General features: G+C 44.2%; 1 protein-coding gene across 2 annotated transcripts in view; it reads right to left on the bottom strand.

Annotated features, from left to right (window-relative positions):
• The window catches only part of LOC110528109 (zinc finger protein 385A), a 47,119-nt gene extending 25,776 nt beyond the window's left edge, over positions 1–21,343 (bottom strand). For both annotated transcript variants that reach the window (XM_036983659.1, XM_036983660.1), the window contains exon 1: positions 20,790–21,343. In XM_036983659.1, coding sequence (XP_036839554.1) covers positions 20,790–20,799 — 10 coding nt within the window. In that variant the 5' untranslated portion in view covers positions 20,800–21,343. The remainder of the gene's footprint in view (positions 1–20,789) is intronic.
• Between the last annotated feature and the right edge of the window lie 2,797 nt (positions 21,344–24,140).

Genomic DNA, 24,140 nt, shown 5'->3' with positions numbered 1-24,140 from the left:
GAGATGGTTTATTCAGAAAATATCTTAACAGTCAGTGGTCTTTTTCTGTTGTTTCTTAATGTAACCGACTACCAGAGTTGGGTAGGTTCCTTTTTAAGTGTAATCTGTCACAAATACTAGTTACCTGTCCAAAATTGTAATCAGTAACGTAACTTTTGGATTACCCAAAATCCGTAACGTAATCTGATTACTTACATTTGGATTACTTTCCCTTTAAGAGGCATTAGAAGAAGACCAAAAAGATCCATCAAATGCATTTGGTGTGTCATCATTGTGGTCTCTGATTTGTGGCCAGAGTCGCTTAGGTGAAACAAACAGAATTGAACTTCATTAAGAAAAAAGAAAGGTGTCATAAATGTATTTTGTTTTATCACAAACATCCTTTCTAAATTTGAAAGTAATCTAATAGGTAATCTAGTTTTTCAAACAATATTTGTGTGCACTGCTGTGCTGTAACATCTAATAATGTTCATTGCCATACTGCTAATCCATGAGACTCAGTTTCAGTCCCCCCCACACACACACATACTCACACACACATACAGTACCAGTCAAAAGTTTGGACACACCTACTCATTCAAGGGTTTTTCTTTATTTTTTTACTCTTTTATACATTGTAGAATAATAGTGAAGACATCAAAACTATGAAATAACACATACAGAATCATGTAGTAACCCAAAAAGTTTTAAACAAACCAAAATGTATTTTATAATTGAGATTCTTCAAACTAGCCACCCTTTGCCTTGATGACGGCTTTGTACGCTATTGATATTCTGTCAACCAGCTTCATGAGGAATGCTTTTCCAACAGTCTTGAAGGAGTTCCCACATATGCTGAGCACTTGTTGGATGCTTTTCCTTCACTCTGCAGTCCAACTCATCTGAAACCATCTCAATTGGGTTGAGGTCGGGTGATTGTGGAGGCCAGGTCATCTGATGCAGCACTCCATCACTCTCCTTCTTGGTCAAATAGCCCTTACACAGGCTGGTGGTGTGTTTGGGGTCATTGTCCTGTTTAGAAACAAATGATAATCCCACTAAGCGCAAAAAATGGGATGATGTTTCGCTGCAAAATGCTGTGGTATCCATGCTGGTTAAGTGTACCTTGAATTCTAAATAAATCACAGACAGTGTCACCAGCAAAGCACCCCCACACCATAACACCTCCTCCTCCATGCTTCACGGTGGGAACCACACATGCGGAGATCATCCCTTCATCTACTCTGCGTCTCAAATTTGGACTCATCAGACCAAGGACATAATTCCACCAGTCTAATGTCCATTGTTCGTGTTTCTTGGCCCAAGCAAGTCTCTTCTTCTTATTGGCGTCCTTTAGTAGAGGTTTCGTTGCAGCAATTTGACAATGAAGGCCTGATTCAAGCAGACATTTTCCGCATTGACTGACCATGTCTTAAGGTAATGGTGGACTGTCATTTCTCTTTGCTTATTTGAGCTTTACTTGCCATAATATGGACTTGGTCTTTTAAAAAGTAGGTCTATCTTCTGTATACCACCCCTACCTTGTCACAACACAACTGACTGGCTCAAACGCATTAGGATGGAATGATATTCCACAACAAGCCACACCTGTTAATTGAAATGCATTCCAGGTGACTACCTCGTGAAGCTGGTTGAGAGAATGCCTAGTGTGCAAAGGAAAAGGGTGGCTAGTTTGAAGAATCGCAAATATAAATATATTTTCATTTATTTAACACTTTTTTGGTTACTACTTGATTCCATATGTGTCATTTCATAGTTTTGATGTCTTCACTATTATTCTACAATGTAGAAATAAAGAAAAGTCCTTGAATGAGTAGGTGTGTCCAAACTTTTGACTGGTACTGTACACCTACCTCTACAGTACGGTATGTAAATAAGATATTTATGTATTTCATTTTCAATACATTTGCAACATTTCTAAAAACATGTTTTCGCTTTGTCATTATGGGGTATTGTGTGTAGATGGGTTAGAATTGAATCCATGTTGAATTCAGGCTGTAACAAAACAAATGTGGAATAAGTCAAGGGGAATGATTTATCCCCACTCTCCTCAATTACTAATTTACAGCAGAGAGAGAGAGAGAGAGAGAGAGAGAGAGAGAGAGAGAGAGAGAGAGAGAGAGACTAGCTCTACACCTGACAGCCACCTCTCCTCTAATCAACCATTACCTCTGAGCCCAACTCCTCTGGTAGAGAAGAATAAACATAGACCTCTCCCCTTCTCTTCTCCTGTGATGTCTCTCTCTCTCTCTCTCTCTCTCTCTCTCTCTCTCTCTCTCTCTCTCTCTCTCTCTCCATCCCTCCCTCTCCTGCGTTCTCTCTGGCGATGAAGCACTGGTGAAAGCCTGCACTTGAATCCTCTACTGTGATGGGCGGGAAGGTTAAGCTTCTTAAGCCTCACAGCTGGAGCGCTGCAGATATCAGCCTAGCTCCTCTGTATTCCTCCATCTCTCTTTCTCTCTCTCTCTCTCACAGGCTCTTTCTCCCTCACTCTGTGCACTGCTTTCTCTCCCCATTTGATGCTCTCTTTTTCTGCCTTTGCTTCTGTAACCTCCCTACCCTCCCTTACTTCGTCACTCTCCTGCTGGCTGTTCGTTCATCTTCCCTCTCTCTGTCTCCATCTCGCTCTCTTTATTATCTTTCATTGTAGTCTTTTATTCCGGGTGCCAGTGTGACTGTAACTACTTAACAAATTTGCTACGTTTGGAAAACCGGTCACAAATCCAAAACATTGTGAGCAGGAGCTATTTTGGTTGTGAGGGAGGAAGTTCCTTTGAATAGGAGAGACTTGAAGAGGATCATCAATGTGCTGTCAGTATTAGAGTTAGAGACAGTGCTCTCTCTCTCTCTCTCTCTCTCTCTCACCCCCCTCTCTCGCTCTTTCTCTCTCTCTCTCTGTTTCTCTCTGTTTCTCTCTCACTCTCTTTCTCTCGTTCTCTCTCGCTCTCTCTCTCTCGCTCTCTCGCTCTCTCTCACTCTCTTTATCTGTTTCTCTCTCGCTCTCTCTTTCTCTCGTTCTCTTTCACTCTCTCTCTCCCTCTTTCTTTCTCTCCCCAGAAGCTAAAAGGCTGTCACAGCTGAAGCTCAACTGCAATCAGTCTCATCGGTGTGTGGCTGCTGGTCCTGACATGCCTCCAAGTCTCTGTAGTGATGGAGAAAAACAGAAAGAAAGATCTCCTGAAAAACAATGAAAGAAAGAAAGATGAAGAGAATGAGAGGGAGAGGGAGACAGAGAGAGCGAGAGAGTACCCTAAACTAGTTGTCAACACAATTAGACTCAACCAAATCATGAGAAAAAAAAGATAATTGCTTGACACATTGGAAAGAATGAACTAAACAACAGAGCAAACTGGAATGGTATTTGGCCCTATACAGAGAGTACACAGTGGCAGAATACCTGACCACTGTGACTGACCCAAAATTATGGAAAGCTATGTACAGACTCAGTGAGCATAGCCTTGCTATTGAGAGAGGCCACTGTAGGCAGACCTGGCTCTCAAGAGAAGACAGGCTATGTGCCCACTGCCCACAAGTGAGGTGGAAACTGAGCTGCACTTCTTATCCTCCTGCCAAATGTATGACCATATTAGAGACACATATTTCCCTCAGATTACACAGATCCACAAAGAATTCGAAAACAAATCCAATTTTGATAAACTCCCATATCTACTGGGTGAAATTCCACAGTGTGCCATCACAGCAGCAAGATTTGTGACCTGTTGCCACGAGAAAAGGGCAACCAGTGAAGAACACACACCATTGTAAATACAACCCATATTTATGCATATTTATTTTATCTTGTGTCCTTTAACCATTTGTAGATTGTTAAAACACTGTATATATATAATATGACATTTGTAATGTCTTTATTGTTTTGAAACTTCTGTATGTGTAATGTTTACTGCTAATTGTTATTGTTTATTTATTTTTATATATTAACGTTATATATTATCTACCTCACTTGCTTTGGCACTGTTAACACATGTTTCCCATGCCAATAAAGCCCTTGAATTGAATTGAATTGAGGGAGAGAGAGAGAGAGAGAGAGAGTGAGAGAGAGAGAGAGAGAGAGAGAGAGAGTGAGAGAGAGAGACAGAGAGAGAGAGAGAGAGAGAGAGAGAGAGAGAGAGAGAGAGAGAGAGAGAGAGAGAGAGAAGCATTGGAGGGATGGGGGGTGGAAGAGGTGTTGTTGGGGGGAGGTTGGCTGAGGGTTTAAATATCCTTATAACACGTCAGGAATCCTGCAGCTCACATGATGGTCATAATCACCTCTCCTAAACCGACTTCAGTCAGGACTCGTTTCAAAGCCACCTGTAACTGCGCACTTAACGTTAACACCACAATTCTCACAGTGGGAAGTGGCTGAATGACAGAAATGAAAATGTAGGACAGAAGGAGATGAGGAAGAAAGAGGGGGGCGATGTAAGGAGGAATTACATGATCAAATAAGTGTTGGATGAAATGACTTCCGCTATCAAGAAACTAAAAACCCCTGTTAGAAACTCTGAAACTATTTTCTGAACTAATTTCTCCTGCTTCTGCACAGTTCTGTCTCTGCATGCATTGGTTAACTACCAGTTTAGGTTACATGGAATTAATATCTATAGGTCAACGGCAGCTAACCTAGTGGTTAGAGAGACAAGCCAGCAACTGGAGGGTTGCCAGTTTGAAGCCCGGGTCTGGCGAGAGAAATCTGGTGGGAAGTGAGCTGGCAACCTGCCATTGTTCTCTTGAGCAAGGCCCTTATCCCCAACAACAACTGCTCCATGTGCTCTGTGGCAGCCCACTGATCCAACCTCTCCATCCTGTATGTGTATGGGTCTTTCGGCAGGGTTGGGATAATGTGGAAGTCAAATTTCCTTTGATGAATAAAGTGATCTTAATCAAACCATGTGTTACCATATCATGAAGATACATTTACTCAAAAGACGAATTACATATACATGTAACATTACACACTATACACACATAAAAACATATTACACCCATACAGTACTAGTGCAGAAACACATCCTAGAAGCACATAGACACATGATATCCTGCATCTGCCTGAACAGATGCAATCTTAGCCAAGCAGACAGTGGCTGGACAGCAGCACAACCTCCAATCCAGTCTTGAGTGATTTACTTTGGCATCAGATCAGTGAACACACCCAGACACACACAGACACACTCACCAGAGGAGGCTGGTGGAAGGAGCTATAGGAGGACAGGCTCATTGTAATGACTAGAATGGAATCAATAGAACGGTATCAACCACATCAAACATATGGAAACCACATGTTTGACTACGTTCCATTTATTCCAATCCAGCCATTACAATGAGCCCACCCTTCTATAGCTCCTCTCACCAGCCTCCACTGACACACACACTCCGTCTTCTCCAGTGACGAAGTCGAGAGAGAGCATCAATCTGACATGGTCTGAAAGGCACTAAAGTGTTAAATCCCTGCCAAACTCTATAATTATCCACCCCTCTCTCCTTCTCTCCTTTAAGACAGTCCTGTCCTGTCGATCCTCCCCTGTTCTCTCTCCTTATTGCTTTTCTCCCCCAAATGCAAATGTTTGGCTGAGGAGAAGATCAATGGTAGCGTAATAGCTTATTGGATTGTACAGGGGTTATGAGAGAGGTGGAGGAGACATGGAGATGGAGATGGAGAAAGAACGAGATCGAGGGAGAGAGAGAAGTGCAAGAATCGAGAGATGGAGTGAGTGAGACTATGAAACAGAGAGAAAGTCTGACTAGGTTGACATGCAGATTGATATATTGATAGATTGCTATATTTTCTCTACTTTCTCCCGACACCACGAACATCATCATGTTATAATGGAATAATGAGTTGATAAGTTGATGAAGGTAATGACCGTCTGTTCAGTACAGTATTGTTGTACTGTAACACAACTAAGGTGATTTGACAATTTACACTTTCATTTGACAAATGGACACTTTTACTTTTCGTCTGTAAACAACAGCTGAGCTGACACTGAATACGTGATCATGTTAAACTCCCTAGAGAATTGTCCCCCCGCAGGACGAATTTGGCCCACAGCTGATTTTATTTGGCCCACAGGTTTTTGGGTGAGGGGTACATAAAAGACTGTAAAACACCAGCAAATCAGCTCGGAGTAATTTTAATTATGGATATCTGTTCAAAAGTATTGCCATGCATAATAGAGAGATAAACGTGATCATATACTGTACAACGGTAAGTAAGGTTTGAAATTATTACAGTTTAGTCAAATATTATATCTGTTTGTGCTTCCTGTGGTCATCTTGTGGCCAGTCTACAAATGATTTGTCATTATGTTCTGGCCCCCTAACCATCCGCTCAATAAAAGATTGTCCCGCGGCGTAATCTAGTTGATGATCCCTGCGCTAGAGTCTAAGAACCTGCGGCTGGATCTAGTTGATGATCCCTGCGCTAGAGTCTAAGAACCTGCGGCTGGATCTAGTTGATGATCCCTGCGCTAGAGTCTAAGAACCTGCGGCTGGATCTAGTTGATGATCCCTGCGCTAGAGTCTAAGAACCTGCGGCTAGATCTAGTTGATGATCCCTGCGCTAGAGTCTAAGAACCTGCGGCTGGATCTAGTTGATGATCCCTGCGCTAGAGTCTAAGAACCTGCGGCTAGATCTAGTTGATGAGCCCTGCGCTAGAGTCTAAGAACCTGCGGCTAGATCTAGTTGATGAGCCCTGCGCTAGAGTCTAAGAACCTGCGGCTAGATCTAGTTGATGAGCCCTGCGCTAGAGTCTAAGAACCTGCGGCTGGATCTAGTTGATGATCCCTGAATTGTTTTAAGAAAGTCATACCAAGGATGCATTTAAGGACACCTGTGGGTATCCCAAAAATATATAAAAAAAATATTTGATGAAACATTGAATTTGGCCTTACTACTAATAGCAACTAGAAATGCATTGAATAACATATTCATACCTGGCAAAGAGATGTATCAAAAGACATTGTGTCAAGGTAAAAAAAAATTCAAAATAAAGTATGTTTTGGTGTTTGCCCTATAGGCCTATCTGAGCGATATATTATTATTATTTTTTTGGCACTAAAGTACAGTGCATTTCGAAAAGTATTCAGAACCCTTGATTTTTTCCACAGTATAAAAAACAAATCCTCATCAAGCTACACACATTTCTTTTTAAATGTACCTTTATTTAACTAAGCAAGTCAGTTATTAAGAACAAATTCTTATTTTCAATGAAGGCCTAGGAACAGTGAGTTAACTGCCTGTTCAGGGGTAGAATGACAGATTTGTACCTTGTCAGCTCGGGGATTTGAGCTTGCAACCTTCCGGTTACTAGTCCAATGCTCTAATCACTAGGCTACCCTGCCACAATACACCCTAATGATAAAGAAAAAACTGGGTTTTCAAATATCTTGCAAATGTATTTTTTTTAAATACAGGAAATATCATATTTATATAATTATTCAGCCTTTACTCAGTACTTTGTTGAAGCACATTTGGCAGCGATTACAGACTCGAGTATTCTTGGGTAAGATGCTACAAGCTTGGCACACCTTTATTTGGGAAATTTCTCCCATTCTTCTCTGCAGATCCTCTTAAGCTCTGTCAGGTTGGATGGGGAGTGTCGCTGCACAGCTATTTTCAGGTCTCTACAGAGATGTTCAGTCAGGTTCAAGTCCAGGCTCTGTCTGGGCCACTCAAGGACATTCAGAGACTTGTCCCAAAACCACTCCTGCATTGTCTTGGCTGTGTGCTGAGGGTCATTGTCCTGTTGGAAGGGGAACCTTCGCCCCAGTCTGAGGTCATGAGTGCCCTGGAGCAGGTTTTCATCAAGGATCTCTCTGTACTTTGCTCTGTTCATCTCTCCCTCGATCCTGTCTAGTCCCTGCCACTGAAAAACATCCCCACACCATGATTCTGCCACCATCATGCCTCACAGTAGGCATGGTTACAGGTTTCCTCCAGATGTGATGCTTGGCACTCAGGCCAAAGAGTTAAATCTAGGTTCCCCAGATCTGTGCTTTGACCTTTCGCCCCAATCCTGTCTCAGAGCTCTACGGACAATTCCTTCTACCTCATGGCTTGGTTTTTGCTCTGACATGCACTGTCAACTGTGGGACCTTATATAGACAGGTGTGTGCCTTTCCAAATCATGTCGAATCAATCAAATTTACCACAGGTGGACTCCAATCAAGTTGAAGAAACTTCTCAAGGATGATCAATGGAAACAGGATGCATCTGAGCTCAATTTGAGTCTCATAGCAAAGGGTCTGAATACTCATGTAAATAAGATATTTCTGTTTTTATTTTTTATAAATTTGAAGACATTTCAAAAAACCTGTTTTCACTTTGTTGTTATGGGGTATTGTCTGCAGATTGATGAGTAAAATAATGATTTAATCCATTTTAAAATAAAGCTGTAACGTAACAAAATGTGGAAAAAGTCAAGAAGTCTGAATACTTCTCGAATGCACTGTACTTCCATACTTCTATTCATTTTTAAACTGGTACCGGGTTACCTTCAGACGAGTCCCATGATGCTCATGGGGGATGTAGAGCAAAACAACTGACATGTACATCTTCGTGAGAGTCTCACCTTCTGATCATATTAGTTTGTAGCCCAAACCAATCAGACTCTACAGACAGAAATTGACCGATCGGCGGTATTGCGTTCAGACGAGTCCCGTAAAGCTTGTCAGTGTCGTAGAGCAAAACAGTCAACATTTACAGTGCCAGTCAAAAGTTTGGACACACCTACTCATTCAAGGGTTTTTCTTTATTTTCACTATTTTCTACATTGTAGAATAATAGTGAAAACATCAAAACTGTGAAATAACACATATGGAATCATGTAGTAACCAAAAAAGTGTTAAACAAATCAAAATATATTTTGTATTTGAGATTCTTCAAAGTAGCCACCCTTTGCCTTGATGACAGCTTTTCACACTCTTGGCATTCTCTCAACCAGCTTCATGAGGTAGTCACCTGGAATGCATTTCAGTTAACAGGTGTGCCTTCTTAAAAGTTAATTTATGGAGTTTCTTTCCTTCTTAAGCCAATCAGTTGTGTTGTGAGAATGTAGGGTGCTATACAGAAGATAACCCTATTTGATAAAAGACCAAGTCCATATTATGGCAAGAACAGCTCAAATAAGCAAAGATAAATGACAGTCCATCATTAGTTTAGGACATGAAGGTCAGGCAAGTGCAGTCGCAAAAACCATCAAGCGCCATGATGAAATTAGCTCTCCTGAGGAAAGAAAGACCAAGAGTTATCTCTGCTGCAGAGGATAAGTTTATTAGAGTTACAAGCCTCACAAATTGCAGCCCAAATAAATGCTTCACAGAGTTCAAGTAACAGACACATCTCAACATCAACTGTTCAGAGGAGACTGCTTGAATCAGGTCTTCATGGTCGAATTGCTGCAACGAAACCACTTCTAAAGGACACCAATAATATTGAGAGACTAGCTTGAAACAAGAAACACGAGCAATGGACATTAGACAGGTGGAAATCTGTCATTTGAGTCCAAATGTGAGATGATCAGATGATGAACAGATGATCTCCGCATGTTTGATTCCCACGTGAAGCATGGTGTAGGTGTGATGGTGCTTTACTGGTGATACTGTCTGTGTTTTATTTAGAATTCAAGGCACACTTAATGGGCATGGATACCACAGCATTCTGCAGCGATAAGCCATCCCATCTGGTTTGCTCTTAGTGGGACAACCATTTGTTTTTCAACAGAACAAAGACCCAACTAACCTCCCGGTTGTTTAAAGGCTATTTGACCAAGAAGCAGTGATGGAGTGCTGTGTCAGATGACCTGGCCTCCACAATCACCCGACCTCAACTCAATTGAGATGGTTTGGGATGAGTTGGACAGCAGAATGAAGGAAAAGTAGCCAACAAGTGCTCAGCATATGTGGGAACTCCTTCAAGACTGTTGGAAAAGCATTCCAGGTGAAGCTGGGTGAGAGAATGCCAAGAGTGTGCAAAGCTGTCATCAAGGCAAACGGTGGCTAGTTTGAAGAATCTAAAATATACTTTGATTTCTTTAATACTTTTTTGATTACTTCTGGATTCTATATGTGTTATTTCATAGTTTTGATGTCTTCACTACTATTCTATAATGCAGAGAATTGTAAAAATAAAGAAAAACCCGTGAATGAGTAAATGTGTCCAAACTTTTGACTGGTGCTGTTCGTGTTCATTAGAGTCTCACCTTTCGATTGTGGGGTCATATCTGGACGCTACAGACGTTTTCATGAGAAGACCCATTTTCGGGATGTCTTGGTCTGAAGGCTGAAGACTTTGATAATGGTAATAAAATGTTGGTGCTGGCACAGACATTGATTCTATTGGGATAATTCTTAATATCCACTGTGCTGACTCACAGATGACAGACACTTGACACAACTACTCACAGTGACAGACTAAAGATGGCCTTGGGATGCTTCATAGAGATGTTAAAATATACTGTAAATTATGCTTTTTTTTTACATACAGAAATGATATACAAATAAAAAATGTATTATAGGATTGCTACCTAACTACTTTAGTGTAATGCTTATGTTGATGTACTGTATCTCATTTGATCTTGACACGTCTGACCTCCATAAATTCCCAGTCTCCCCCGACAGTCTAGCAAGAGCACATGGCTCACAGACACTCATGAACACACACATATACACACACGTTGGTTTTACTGTTCAAGTGAGGACCATAAAATGTATTCCCATTAAAATGTTGATTTTTCCTCACCCCTAACTTTAAACCTTAGCCCTTAACCTAACTCTAAAACTAAACCTAACCCTAACTCCTAACCCTAACCCTTAACCCTTAACCTAACTCTAAAACTAAGTCTAACCCTAACTCCTAACCCTAATCCTAACCCTAACTCTTAACCCTAACCCTAACCCTTAAACTAACTCTAAAACTAAACCTAACCCTAACTCCTAACCCTAATACTAACCCTAACTCCTAACCCTAACCCTTAACCTAACTCTAAAACCAAAACTAAACATAACCCTAACTCTTAAGCCTTAACCTAACTCTAAAACTAACCCTATCCCTAACTCCTTACCCTAATCCTAACCCCTAACCCTAATGCTAACTCTAGTTGTCAACCTAAACCTAACCTCTAAGCATTAAACACTTTTGGGGACCAGTGAAATCCCCAGTATTATTTTGTTTAACTATCCTTGTTAGGGCTTTTGGAACCCAAAAGGATAGTAAACGTTAGACCACACACACACACACACACACACACACACACACACACACACACATACACACACACACACACACATTTGTTTTACTATCCTTGTGAGGACCAAACATCTGTAACCCTAGTGATAAACCAAACCCCTAATCCTAAAAGACCCAATTTTCCTTGTGGTGAACGGTGACATGTCCCAACTTGTCCGAATTGTCCTTGTTTTACTATCCTTGTGAGGACTTCTGGCCCTAATAAGGAGATAAGGATAGTATAACCAACAACCCCCCCCCCCCCCCCCCCCAGACTCACCACCCCCATGTGCATACACAGCTGTGACTAAAGATGCTGAAATTGGCAATTAATTTACCCGATTCAGATGTAATGATCACAGAGGTAATGTCAAAGTCAGTGATGTAGTCGAGCCTCTCAGTATTCCCTGCCTATCTCTGTCTCTATCTCTAACTCTATCTCACTCCGATCAGGGGAACCAGAGGCTACTGATGTGTCTCCCCACCATCTCCCCCGATAAACCACTGCATTGAGCCCAATGCTACACACACACTCACTCACTCACTCACTCCCTCACTCACTCACTCACCTACTCACACACACACACACACTGTGGATTATTTTAGCATTAAGCTGAGCACATGATGATGCCAGTCTGCCCACATCTTCATGTAAATGGGGCTGTTGCTGCACAGCCGGTTGTGAGACGAGCTAGCTACCTACTGTATTGGATTACCACAGGCTCCTGAGAAAAGGCTATGTAACTGCTGCCAGAAAGCACGGAGGGGAGGGCTGAGATGATAGCATAGCATGAGACAATTATGAGCGTACTACAGATCCCTTATCCACTGCATCTGCTGGATTTGTCTTGTCCATTGTGAAGTGACTTACTCTGCGCAGACAGCCTTTCAGGAGATAGATGATTACAATTATTATCAGGGCAATAAATCGCACAACGCATCAGTTACAGAGATGGATTGCTATTTAGTCCTCAGTTGCTCTGCAGACAAAATGCTGCTCAGGAAAGTATTCTAAACGCAATTGCTTGTCACAGAACCACAGTGCTAATGTTTTTGTGCAGGGGAAAGATAATTCTCTCTCTGTGTCGCATTCTGCCGCTGTGAAAGACTGGGAATGAAATCATATTTTACTGCAGCTTAGCTTACCCTCCAGCCAAACGCAGCTATTTCGACCTACGCAGGGGGCACACACACGCAAACATCCACATGCAGGCAAACACACATATACAAACACAAACACAAGCATGCAACACACACAGCTAACTAGCTAAAGTCACAGACATCAAATGCTGATTACTTTTTCAAAGGAGCAGTGGTAACTTTACACTCACACAGCTCACACAGCTCACACACACACACACACACACACACACACACACACACACACACACACACACACACACACACACACACACACACACACACACACAGAGTGTACACACACAGCGCATACACACACAATGTACACACAGCACACACACACTTATGAATTATTACAGTTGTCATTGGAAATGAGTACATGCATATATAAGACAGATTTATTCAGTCAGCTCCTAGAATGAGATGTTCTCTCATTATCTCTCCTCCAGTCCTAAACTATAATTACAGTGCCATCAGAAGTTGATTCTTAAAAGACACACAATAACTACCAGGGCACAACGTGTTCCTGTCATATCACCTCACTGGCCTGACATTCATTCACATAATGATCTATTAGTGTTCCTCTGGAGGCTAGTTCAGCAGTACAGAGAGAGAGAGAGGCATAGAGGATGTGAGGGAGAATACATAGTTAACTTCAGTCTTCACCGGGCTTTAATGATAGATGTTCTGCACCTCAGTGGTCAGGTTTAAATGCTGCCTCAGAGCTCACTGGGAACTTTGACAAGTGCTCGCTCTGTGTTTGGGGAAGAATGTGAGTTTGGGAAAGTTTGGAAAAACTGTGTGGGATTTAGAAGCGCGTATGTGATTTATAAGTATTTTTTTAAATACAATTCTGCACTGTCTTCAGACAATGTGTGTGATGGAGAGAAAAACAGTGTGTGTAGGTATATTCAGTCATTGACTGGGTTAACGTGCTCGTGTTTTCATGCGTGTGTGTGTGCGTGTGTGTGCGTGTGTGTGTGTGTGTGTGTGTGTGTGTGTGTGTGTGTGTGTGTGTGTGTGTGTGTGTGTGTATGTGTGTGTGTGTGTGTGTGTGTGTGTGTGTGTGTGTGTGTGTGTGTGTGTGTGTGTGTGTGTGTGTGTGTGTGTGTGTGTGTGTGTGCGTGCGTGCGTGCATGTGTGTCTGCTAAGCTTTCACTGTGCAGTAGTTGAACACGACTATACTCTCTCCCTGCCGCTTCAGACTCCTCTGCAGTTATACATTTCATTCACTCTTTATTAATGAATGAAATGTTATACACACATTCAGTACCGTACACTACACATGTACAGAGTACTCACACACACATCTAATCTGTCTCTCACACACATGCACACACACACACACACACACACACACCCATGCACGCATGCACACGCACACGCACACACACACACACACACACACACACACACACACACACACACTCACACACACTCACTGACAAATTGGCTGATTAGATGTGTTGTTAGGCTACTGAGGGCATTGTGATGATGATGATGCAGGGCGGTGTTCTACTGAAGGCATTGTGATGATGATGGTGCAGGGTTGTGTTCTACTGAAGGCATTGTGATGATGATGGTGCAGGGCGATGTTCTACTGAGGGCATTGTGATGATGATGGGGCAGGGCGGTGTTCTACTGAAGGCATTGTGATGATGATGGTGCAGGGCACTGTTCTACTGAAGGCATTGTGATGATGATGGTGCAGGGCAGTGTTCTACTGAAGGCATTGTGATGATGAGGGTGCAGGGCGGTGTTCTACTGAAGGCATTGTGATGATGATGGTGTAGGGTGGTGTTCTACTGAAGGCATTGTGATGATGATGGTGCAGGGTCATGTTCTACTGAAGGCATTGTGATGATGATGGTGTAGGGTGGTGTTCTACTGAAGGCATTGTGATGATGATGATGCAGGGCGGTGTTCTACTGAAGGCATTGTGATGATGATGGTGCAGGGCGGTGTTCTACTGAAGGCATTGTGATGATGATGATGCAGGGCGGTGTTCTACTGAAGGCATTGTGATGATGATGGTGCAGGGCGGTGTTCTACTGAGGGCATTGTGATGATGATGGTGCAGGGCGGTGTTCTACTGAAGGCATTGTGATGATGATGGTGCAGGGCGATGTTCTACTGAGGGCATTGTGATGATGATGGGGCAGGGCGGTGTTCTACTGAAGGCATTGTGATGATGATGGTGCAGGGCACTGTTCTACTGAAGGCATTGTGATGATGATGGTGCAGGGCAGTGTTCTACTGAAGGCATTGTGATGATGAGGGTGCAGGGCGGTGTTCTACTGAAGGCATTGTGATGATGATGGTGCAGGGTGGTGTTCTACTGAAGGCATTGTGATGATGATGGTGCAGGGTGGTGTTCTACTGAAGGCATTGTGATGATGATGGTGCAGGGCGGTGTTCTACTGAAGGCATTGTGATGATGATGGTGCAGGGCGGTGTTCTACTGAGGGCATTGTGATGATGATGGTGCAGGGCGGTGTTCTACTGAGGGCATTGCGATGATGATGATGGTGCAGGGCAGTGTTCTACTGAAGGCATTGTGATGATGATGGTGCAGTGCAGTGTTCTACTGAAGGCATTGTGATGATGATGGTGCAGGGCACTGTTCTACTGAAGGCATTGTGATGATGATGGTGCAGGGCGGTGTTCTACTGAAGGCATTGTGATGATGATGGTGCAGGGCGGTGTTCTACTGAGGGCATTGTGATGATGATGGTGCAGGGCGGTGTTCTACTGAAGGCATTGTGATGATGATGGTGCAGGGCACTGTTCTACTGAAGGCATTGTGATGATGATGGTGCAGGGCACTGTTCTACTGAAGGCATTGTGATGATGATGGTGCAGGGCACTGTTCTACTGAAGGCATTGTGATGATGATGGTGCAGGACGGTGTTCTACTGAAGGCATTGTGATGATGATGGTGCAGGGCGGTGTTCTACTGAAGGCATTTTGATGATGATGGTGCAGGGCGGTGTTCTACTGAAGGCATTGTGATGATGATGGTGCAGGGTGGTGTTCTACTGAAGGCATTGTGATGATGATGGTGCAGGGCGGTGTTCTACTGAAGGCATTGTGATGATGATGGTGCAGGGCAGTGTTCTACTGAAGGCATTGTGATGATGATGGTGCAGGGTGGTGTTCTACTGAAGACATTGTGATGATGATGGTGCAGGGCACTGTTCTACTGAAGGCATTGTGATGATGATGGTGCAGGGCGGTGTTCCATTGAGCGAGCACCTCCATAATTTGCCCGCTGCACCCCACTGAGACAGACTATGATAATAATGATGACTGGCTGTTTGTCTTATTTATGGAACACCTCAACCAAACCCAAGGACACCTCTCACGATAGAGTGAACAACAAACACAGGACATCTTAAAACGTTTGAAGTAAAAACATTACAAAAGGTAGTTGCAGAACAAGCACACTGACGCATTAAGAGTGAAACAGACAAAGGTCAAATAGAAGAGAGAACCAGATAAAACCACAAGACATCACAACAGATTAAGAGGCCAAGATAGGACAGAGAACAAAGATGCGTTTTTGTATGTTCTTGGATTTAAAAGAGGTTATTTGTATCGTCCTAATACCTTTTGGTGGAGAGTTCTGCAGTCTTAGTACCATAACATGGAATGACCTGCCACCAAAAGACGGCAGCATGTTTAGGACAGTAATCCAGAGGTCTGTGTTTGATGATCAGAGAAGTAAGGTTACAGACAAGCACATTTACCCTCCTACCTTAAATCATTATTCTTTGTCATGTCACTTTCTCTTTTCATTTCATGTTCTCTGTCACTCCCTCTCTGGTGCCTTTTCTCCAACCCCATAGAAGTGGAGTCTCAGTAAAATGTCTGAAATGATGTGTGTTCTGCCGATCACTACTCACAGACCCAGCAGTCAATCGCATCTGATTAAGATTGAGAGACAGGGATGGGATAGGGTGGGATGGGGAGGAAGGCAATAAGAGATTAAGGAAAAGGTAAAGAGAGAGAGTAACAGCATTGGGGCAGAGGGAGAAGAATGGGGGGAGGTCAAAGTGGAGGAGAGAGAGGAGGGGAGGAAGTAGATGAGATGGATTGAGAGAGAGAGCTGTGTTGGTGGGGAGGTCAAAGTGGAGGAGAGAGAGGAGGGGAGGAAGTAGATGAGATGGATTGAGAGAGAGAGCTGTGTTGGTGGGGGAGGGGGGCATACTGCATATTTTGAGGTGAGCCCAAGGTGACCACGGGTTAATGGACAGAGGATTTACCATCTGCTGGTATCTATAGCAATGCAGCTGAGCTCACCAAGAGAGAGAGTAACAGTATTCAAGTCAATCAATGCATTTAAGACTGCTTGTATAGCCATGCAGGTGGGAGATGGCTACAGAGAGAAAGATAATGCTGTCAACAACTGCACTGCACATGTAGGCTACTGTGTAGTCAGTTCTGTCATTGCGCTAATAATATAGTCAGACCCATGGCTAAATACGTGTATGAAATGTTGCCAACGGTGTGGTCAATCTTAATGATCCAGTTACACTACATTAAATGTGCTTTATTTCAACATCTGGTCAGGGTCAGTTGAATGGAAATTCTGTGTGTGTTTTTTGTCTATTGGTCCTTGCAGAAATGTGGTTGGTGTTTCCTGTGTATGTCCTACTCTGTGAGTGTCTCATTGGAGTCATTGTGTCATCTGGGCCAGGGTCAGTGTTGACCAGTCCAGGAGTGACTGCAGTGAGTTGTGCTGTCAGAGTGTGTGTCAGTGTGTTTGCCAGTGTGTGTGTAGGGCTCTGCTCCAGAACGGGCTTAACCCAGGTCACAGCTACTGAGACGAGGTGACAGGGACAAATGAGTCACGCATTACAGAGGGGCAGGACAACTCAAATCCAGCCAAGTCAGCCCTGTGTGTGTGTGTGTGTGTGTGTGTGTGTGTGTGTGTGTGTGTGTGTGTGTGTGTGTGTGTGTGTGTGTGTGTGTGTGTGTGTGTGTGTGTGTGTGTGTGTGTGTGTGTGTGTGTGTGTGTGTGTGTGTGTGTGTGTGTGTTCTTTCTCTTAAACATGTCCTATAAAGAATTAAAGGCATCCCTGTGAGTTTGACCGTATCTAAGCTCAAAGTCTCTGCTAGCCTGCTGGTAGGTTTGTGACAATAAAAAGAGCCTTGACCAGTGTCCTGCATGGCTCAGTTGGTAGAGCATGGCACTTGCAAAGGCAGGGTTGTGGGGTTTGATTCCCATTGGGGACTAGTATGGAAAGAAAGTATGAAACTGTATGTTGCTCTGAATAAAAGCATCTGCTAAAACAGAAGCATCTGCTGTAACAGAAAATGTTGATGTGTATCAGCCTTTCAAATACATGGGAAGGCAGTGAAATTTACCCATCTTAAATGTCATTATGTTTCATCCCTCACTGCCTTGCCTTTATTTAAAGGTCATGATGTTGTTTATGGACCACTTTTGCATTTGGACGGCTGGAGTGTGCGCATGTGTGTGTGTGTTGGGGGGGGGGAATAGTGGCTCTCTAAATAAATAAAGACCTAAAACTCTCCAGTCTAAAATATTCTTAATGAAAATCTAGCAATGGTTACTAAATTATATTCTCCATTCCCCCTGTGCAAGAAGCTAGCATTATCATATTAGCAGGCTCCAGTGCTGAATACCAACATTTCCTCACAAGTCCTCAACTAGCAGCTTCAATAAATAGTACTCCTCTTTCTATTCTGGTTAGAGCCAGTTTGCAATGTTTTGTGAAGGGAGTAGTACACAGCTTTGTACGAGATCTTCAGTTTCTTGGCAATTTCTCACACTGAATAAACATCATATCTCAGACAAGAAAAGGCTGAAGAGTTTCAGAAGAAAGTACTTTGTTTCTGGCCATTTTGAGCCTGTATTTTGAGCCTTTGAGCCATTTTGAACCCACAAATGCCAATGCTCCAGATACTCAACTAGTCTAAAGAAGACTAGTTTTATTGCTTCTTTAATCAGTACAACAGTTATTCAGCTGTGCTAACATAATTGCAAAAGGGTTTTCTAATGATCAATTAACCCTTTAAAATGATTAACTTGGATTAGCTAACACAACATGCCATTAGAACACAGGAGTGATGGTTGCTGATAATGGGCCTCTGTACGCCTATGTAGATATTCCATTAAAAAATCAGCCGTTTCCAGCTACAATAGCCATTTACAACATTAACAATGTCTACACTGTATTTCTGATCAATTTGATGTTATTTTAACTGGCAAAAAAATAAGCTTTTCTTTCAGGAACAAGGACATTTCTAAGTGACCCCAAACATTTGAACGGTAGTGCACATGTGTAAGGTCAAACTGATAGCTGACATGTTTCTTTGAGGTTATCATCTCCTTCCATTGGTGAGGACATTTACACTGACAACCAGGCATCACAAACACTTCCTTCCTTCCTTCCTTCCTTTCTCTCTCTCTCTCTCTCTCTCTCTCTCTCTCTTTCTCTCTCTCTCTCTCTCTCTCTCTCACCCCCTCTCTCTCTTTCTCTCTCTCAACCCCCCCCCCCCTCTCTCTCTCATCAACCTCTCTCTCTTCTTTCTCTCCACACAGCACTATTCCTCTCTCATTGTCAACATAATTAACTGTCATTACTTAGACCATGGATGACTGTTTCAGACTGCAGGCTGTAGGTGTCTCCTTGTGGAGGAAAATGATATGTCATTCACCATACATGTCATTTAGATCATAGGTCAGACAGTAGATGTTTAAAGATCTGACGTGGCTGAAAGTGGGAGTTTCCAGCCACAACCCGGGCAGAGTCTTCAGGATGTACTCAAGGTCAATTAGAGATCAAAGGGAAATATATGGCTCTGGGTAAATGCATCCATATGCACACACATAAACACACACTCTCAAACAAGCTAGCACAATATGCACACACACACACACACACACACACACACACACACACACACACACACACACACACACACACACACACACAAACAGTGTTGGCAGAAAGGACATCAAGCTGTATTGCATTCCGGGCTTACTGGACACTGGGTCAATAATGTATTCATCCTCTCCAAGCTTCACTAACCTCAGTGAAAAGATAGAGCGTGTGTGTGTGTGTGTGTGTGTGTGTGTGTGTGTGTATGCATATTGTGCTAGCTTGTTTGAGAGTGTGTGAGACTCCTGAATGTGTAGAACAAACAGAGGGGCCTCATATCTTGTAGATTGACTCTCTGCTGTGTTAACTTATTAAATTATCTGACAATCCAACGGACTGTGTGTTTGTGTGTGTGTGTGTGTGTGTGTGTGTGTCTGTGTGTGTGTCTGTGTGTGTGTGTGTGTGTGTGTGTGTGTGTGTGTGTGTGTGTGTGTGTGTGTGTGTGTGTGTGTGTGTGTATGTGTGTGTGTGTGTGCGCACAAGCATGCATTAAGCAATGTGGGTCTGAGAGCGTGAGAGCTCGTTAACAGACTGCTCCTCTGCTCCTCCACTGTCTCCCAGTCCTCCTGAATCTACTTACCATTGTGATCATTCTATACCCATGTAGTATACTAAACCACTACGCAGCATAAAACAACTGTGCAATGGTAATACTAACAGGAGCTTATCAGCATAAAACAACTGTAAAACGGTAACACTATAGGAGCTTATCAGCATAAAACAACTGTAAAACGGTAACACTATAGGAGCTTATCAGCATAAAACAACTGTAAAATGGTAACACTATAGGAGCTTATCAGCATAAAACAACTGTAAAACGGTAACACTATAGGAGCTTATCAGCATAAAACAACTATAAAACGGTAACACTATAGGAGCTTATCAGCATAAAACAACTGTAAAACGGTAACACTATAGGAGCTTATCAGCATAAAACAACTGTAAAACGGTAACACTATAGGAGCTTATCAGCATAAAACAACACATCAATAGTCATTCATCCCTCTTAGCTCTCTTCCTGAAATCACCTTTCATCCGATGAGCCGTTTCTTACTGGTCATACCATTCACCCTTCATTTGATAGTCCACTTATTTAAAAACAGTCATAAATCAAATCCAAATCAAATCAAAAGTTTATTGGTCACATACACATGGTTAGCAGATGTTATTGCAAGTGTAGCGAAATGCTTGTGCTTCTAGTTCTTACAGTGCAGCAATATCTAACAAGTAATATCTTACAATTCCACAACAACAGTGCTGCTGTATGTAATCTTGATATGTTTTACATATGATGATAGTAGTTATTTATGTGTACAGTACAAGTAGCCTACCCACACAGCAGTATAAACTTGAACACAGCTTAAAATACCGTCTTTACCAGCTAATAGATTTTTCCTTAGTTAGTGCCACCTGGAACCTTACCCAAATAGAGAGATAACGAATTACAGTCTGGGAAGGCCAAAACGTAACCTAAATACAAGGACTTTATCAACTATGATCAATCTGCCACTTACCCAGAAGCATCCTGTAGTACCCTTCCACTCTCCCCCCGTCAATTCCAGTTTAGATGCTCTGTTTAAGGATCCTCTCTCCTGCCTATGACGTTTATCCTCTTTCACTGAAATGCTAGCTATTCTTTACTTCTCAGAGGAAAAACTTTTAAATTATGGAGGACTTGTCCAACTCCTCAACTGTCTGTCTGTCTCTGTCTGTCTGTCTGTCTGTCTGTCTGTCTGTCTGTCTGTCTGTCTGTCTGTCTGTCTGTCTCTGTCTCTGTCTCTGTCTCTGTCTCTGTCTCTGTCTCTGTCTCTGTCTCTGTTTCTGTCTCTCCAGGTGAAGGTCTTCAGAAACAGGGTCTGGTTGTTGCAGTTATGTGACTTTGGTTGTTGCAGTTGAAAGGTGATGCTTTGAGAGCACCACTGCCATCCAAACCTCAGTATTAACCACCACTGTATTCTCCAATGCAGTGTTAACTGCAGTGTATCCCCGGTGATGCATTTACTCCAGCAGTAGCAACACCAGAGAATTCACTCTGACAGAACCTCTCTTCAGTGGAGAAACCTCTGCACTACCGCACGCCTGTGAAACACTGCCAGCCTCTCTCTCTCTCTCAATTTTTTGGGGGTTGGGTATAACCTAAAGGCACCTTACATTCCTGTGCTATAATTGGTGGAGGTCTGGGCCAATCAGAGTGGTCTATTTGTAGCGCTTTCTGGGGGTGTTAGAATCAGGAGGCAGACGTTAGCCAGAGTAATAATGCTGCTGTCGCTTTTGCTCTCCCCATCTCTCTGTCTCCCTCTCCCCCTCGCCCCTCTCTCTGTCTCCCTCTCCCCTTCTCCCCTCTCTCTGTCTCCCTCTCTCCCTCGCCCCTCTCTCTGTCTCCCTATCCCCCTCTCCCCTCGCCCCTCTCTCTGTCTCCCTCTCCCCCTCGCCCCTCTCTCTGCCTCCCTCTCCCCCTCTCCCCTCTCTCTGTCTCCCTCTCCACCCTCTCTCTGTCTCCCTCTCCCCCTCGCCCCTCTCTCTGTCTCCCTCTCCCCCTCGCCCCTCTCTCTGCCCCCTCTCCCCTCTCTCTGTCTCCCTCTCCACCCTCTCTCTGCCTCCCTCTCCCCCTCGCCCCTCTCTCTGTCTCCCTCTCCCCCTCGCCCCTCTCTCTGTCTCCCTCTCCCCCTCGCCCCTCTCTCTGCCTCCCTCTCCCCCTCTCCCCTCTCTCTGTCTCCCTCTCCACCCTCTCTCTGCCTCCCTCTCCCCCTCGCCCCTCTCTCTGTCTCCCTCTCCCCCTCGCCCCTCTCTCTGTCTCCCTCTCCCCCTCGCCCCTCTCTCTGCCTCCCTCTCCCCCTCTGCCCTCTCTCTGCCTCCCTCTCCCCCTCTCCCCTCTCTCTGTCTCCCTCTCCACCCTCTCTCTGTCTCCCTCTCCCCCTCGCCCCTCTCTCTGCCTCCCTCTCCCCCTCTCCCCTATCTCTGTCTCCCTCTCCACCCTCTCTCTGTCTCCCTCTCTCCCTCGCCCCTCTCTCTGCCTCCCTCTCCCCCTCTCCCCTCTCTCTGTCTCCCTCTCCCCCTCGCCCCTCTCTCTGCCTCCCTCTCCCCCTCTCCCCTCTCTCTGTCTCCCTCTCCCCCTCGCCCCTCTCTCTGTCTCCCTCTCCCCCTCGCCCCTCTCTCTGTCTCCCTCTCCACCCTCTCTCTGTCTCCCTCTCCACCCTCTCTCTGTCTCCCTATCCCCCTCGCCCCTCTCTCTGTCTCCCTCTCCCCCTCGCCCATCTCTCTGCCTCCCTCTCCCCTCTCTCTGTCTCCCTCTCCCCCTCGCCCCTCTCTCTGCCTCCCTCTCCCCCTCTCCCCTCTCTCTGTCTCCCTCTCCACCCTCTCTCTGTCTCCCTCTCCCCCTCGCCCATCTCTCTGTCTCCCTCTCCCCCTCGCCCCTCTCTCTGCCTCCCTCTCCCCCTCTCCCCTCTCTCTGTCTCCCTCTCCACCCTCTCTCTGTCTCCCTCTCACCCTCGCCCCTCTCTCTGTCTCCCTCTCCCCCTCACCCCTCTCTCTGCCTCCCTCTCCCCCTCTCCCCTCTCTCTGTCTCCCTCTCCACCCTCTCTCTGTCTCCCTCTCCCTCTCCCCCTCGCCCCTCGCCCCTCTCTCTGTCTCCCTCTCCCCCTCGCCCCTCGCCCCTCTCTCTGTCTCCCTCTCCCCCTTGCCCATCTCTCTGTCTCCCTCTCCCCCTCTCCCCTCTCTCTGTCTCCCTCTCCCCCCTCCCTCTCCCCCCCTCTCCCCTGTGTGTATTAGTAGGTATTGTACGTATTAGTGTGTACTGTGGGTATTTGTGTGTACTGTGTGTATTAGTGTGCACTGTGTGTTTTTATCGGTACTGTGCGTATTAGTGGGTACTGTGTGTATTAGTGGATACTGTGTGCATTAGTGGGTACTGTGTGTATTAGTGTGTACTGTTTGTGTTAGTGGGTATTGTACATATTATTGTGTACTGTGGGTATTTGTGTGTACTGTGTGTATTAGTGGGTACTGTGTGTATTAGTGGGTACTGTGTGTATTAGTGGGTACTGTGTGTATTAGTGTGTGCTGTATGTATTAGTGTGTACTCTGTCTGTTAGTGTGTACTGTGTGTATTAGTGAGATACATGCAAACTGACCAACGATGAAGGGATGAGGTGGAGGGAAGGATAAAGATTGAGTGACATGGCAGGATGAAGGAAGAGATTAACTGTTTTTAGAAAAATATAAATAAAATTATAAGGTTGACAGTGGTGTCACAGGTGTTGAAAAAATACATAAATTAGAAACATATGGGAAATACTGACATCAATGTCCTGCCGTCATCCAGCTGATTACATACACGGCATTGTAATACATGCCCATTGTGTTCAATCAACCATTTACACTAACAAACAATGTTTCCAAATCCCTCATTAATCTGACCTCAGATCCCTATTGTGATTCAGCATGGAGTAGTCCATCCCTGACTCAGACCATTTCTCACTTTGATGTGGCTAAAAGGCATCAGTAAAACATTTTTTTTTCTGTATCTGGGCAAGGTTACAAAGTATCTATTTATAGTGTAAGATTGGTCCTCTTGGCCGGAGTGTGTATGTGTGTGCGTTCCTGTTTTCATGTGTTTCTGCGTTTGTGTGTGTGTGTGTGTGTGTGTGTTTGTGTGAAGGCTATATGGTTTGCTCATTAGTAGAGTCAGTGTGAATAATGCAGGTAAGGCTGTTGTTGTGGCCAATGGTCCAGGTGCTAATGGGGTTGTCTCTGTGTCTCTGTGCCAATGGGCAGACACTGCACAGCTTTAATGGATGTCACCATGAGAGCCTGAAACCAGACCTTTCGGCTCGGTGACACACCAGGGAAAGGAGGGAGGTGTGTGT

The sequence above is a fragment of the Oncorhynchus mykiss genome, chromosome 7, assembly GCF_013265735.2.
Source record: "Oncorhynchus mykiss isolate Arlee chromosome 7, USDA_OmykA_1.1, whole genome shotgun sequence".
In the NCBI taxonomy this organism is placed as follows: Eukaryota; Metazoa; Chordata; class Actinopteri; order Salmoniformes; family Salmonidae; genus Oncorhynchus; species Oncorhynchus mykiss.
This window is presented reverse-complemented; position numbering and strand designations above follow the sequence as displayed.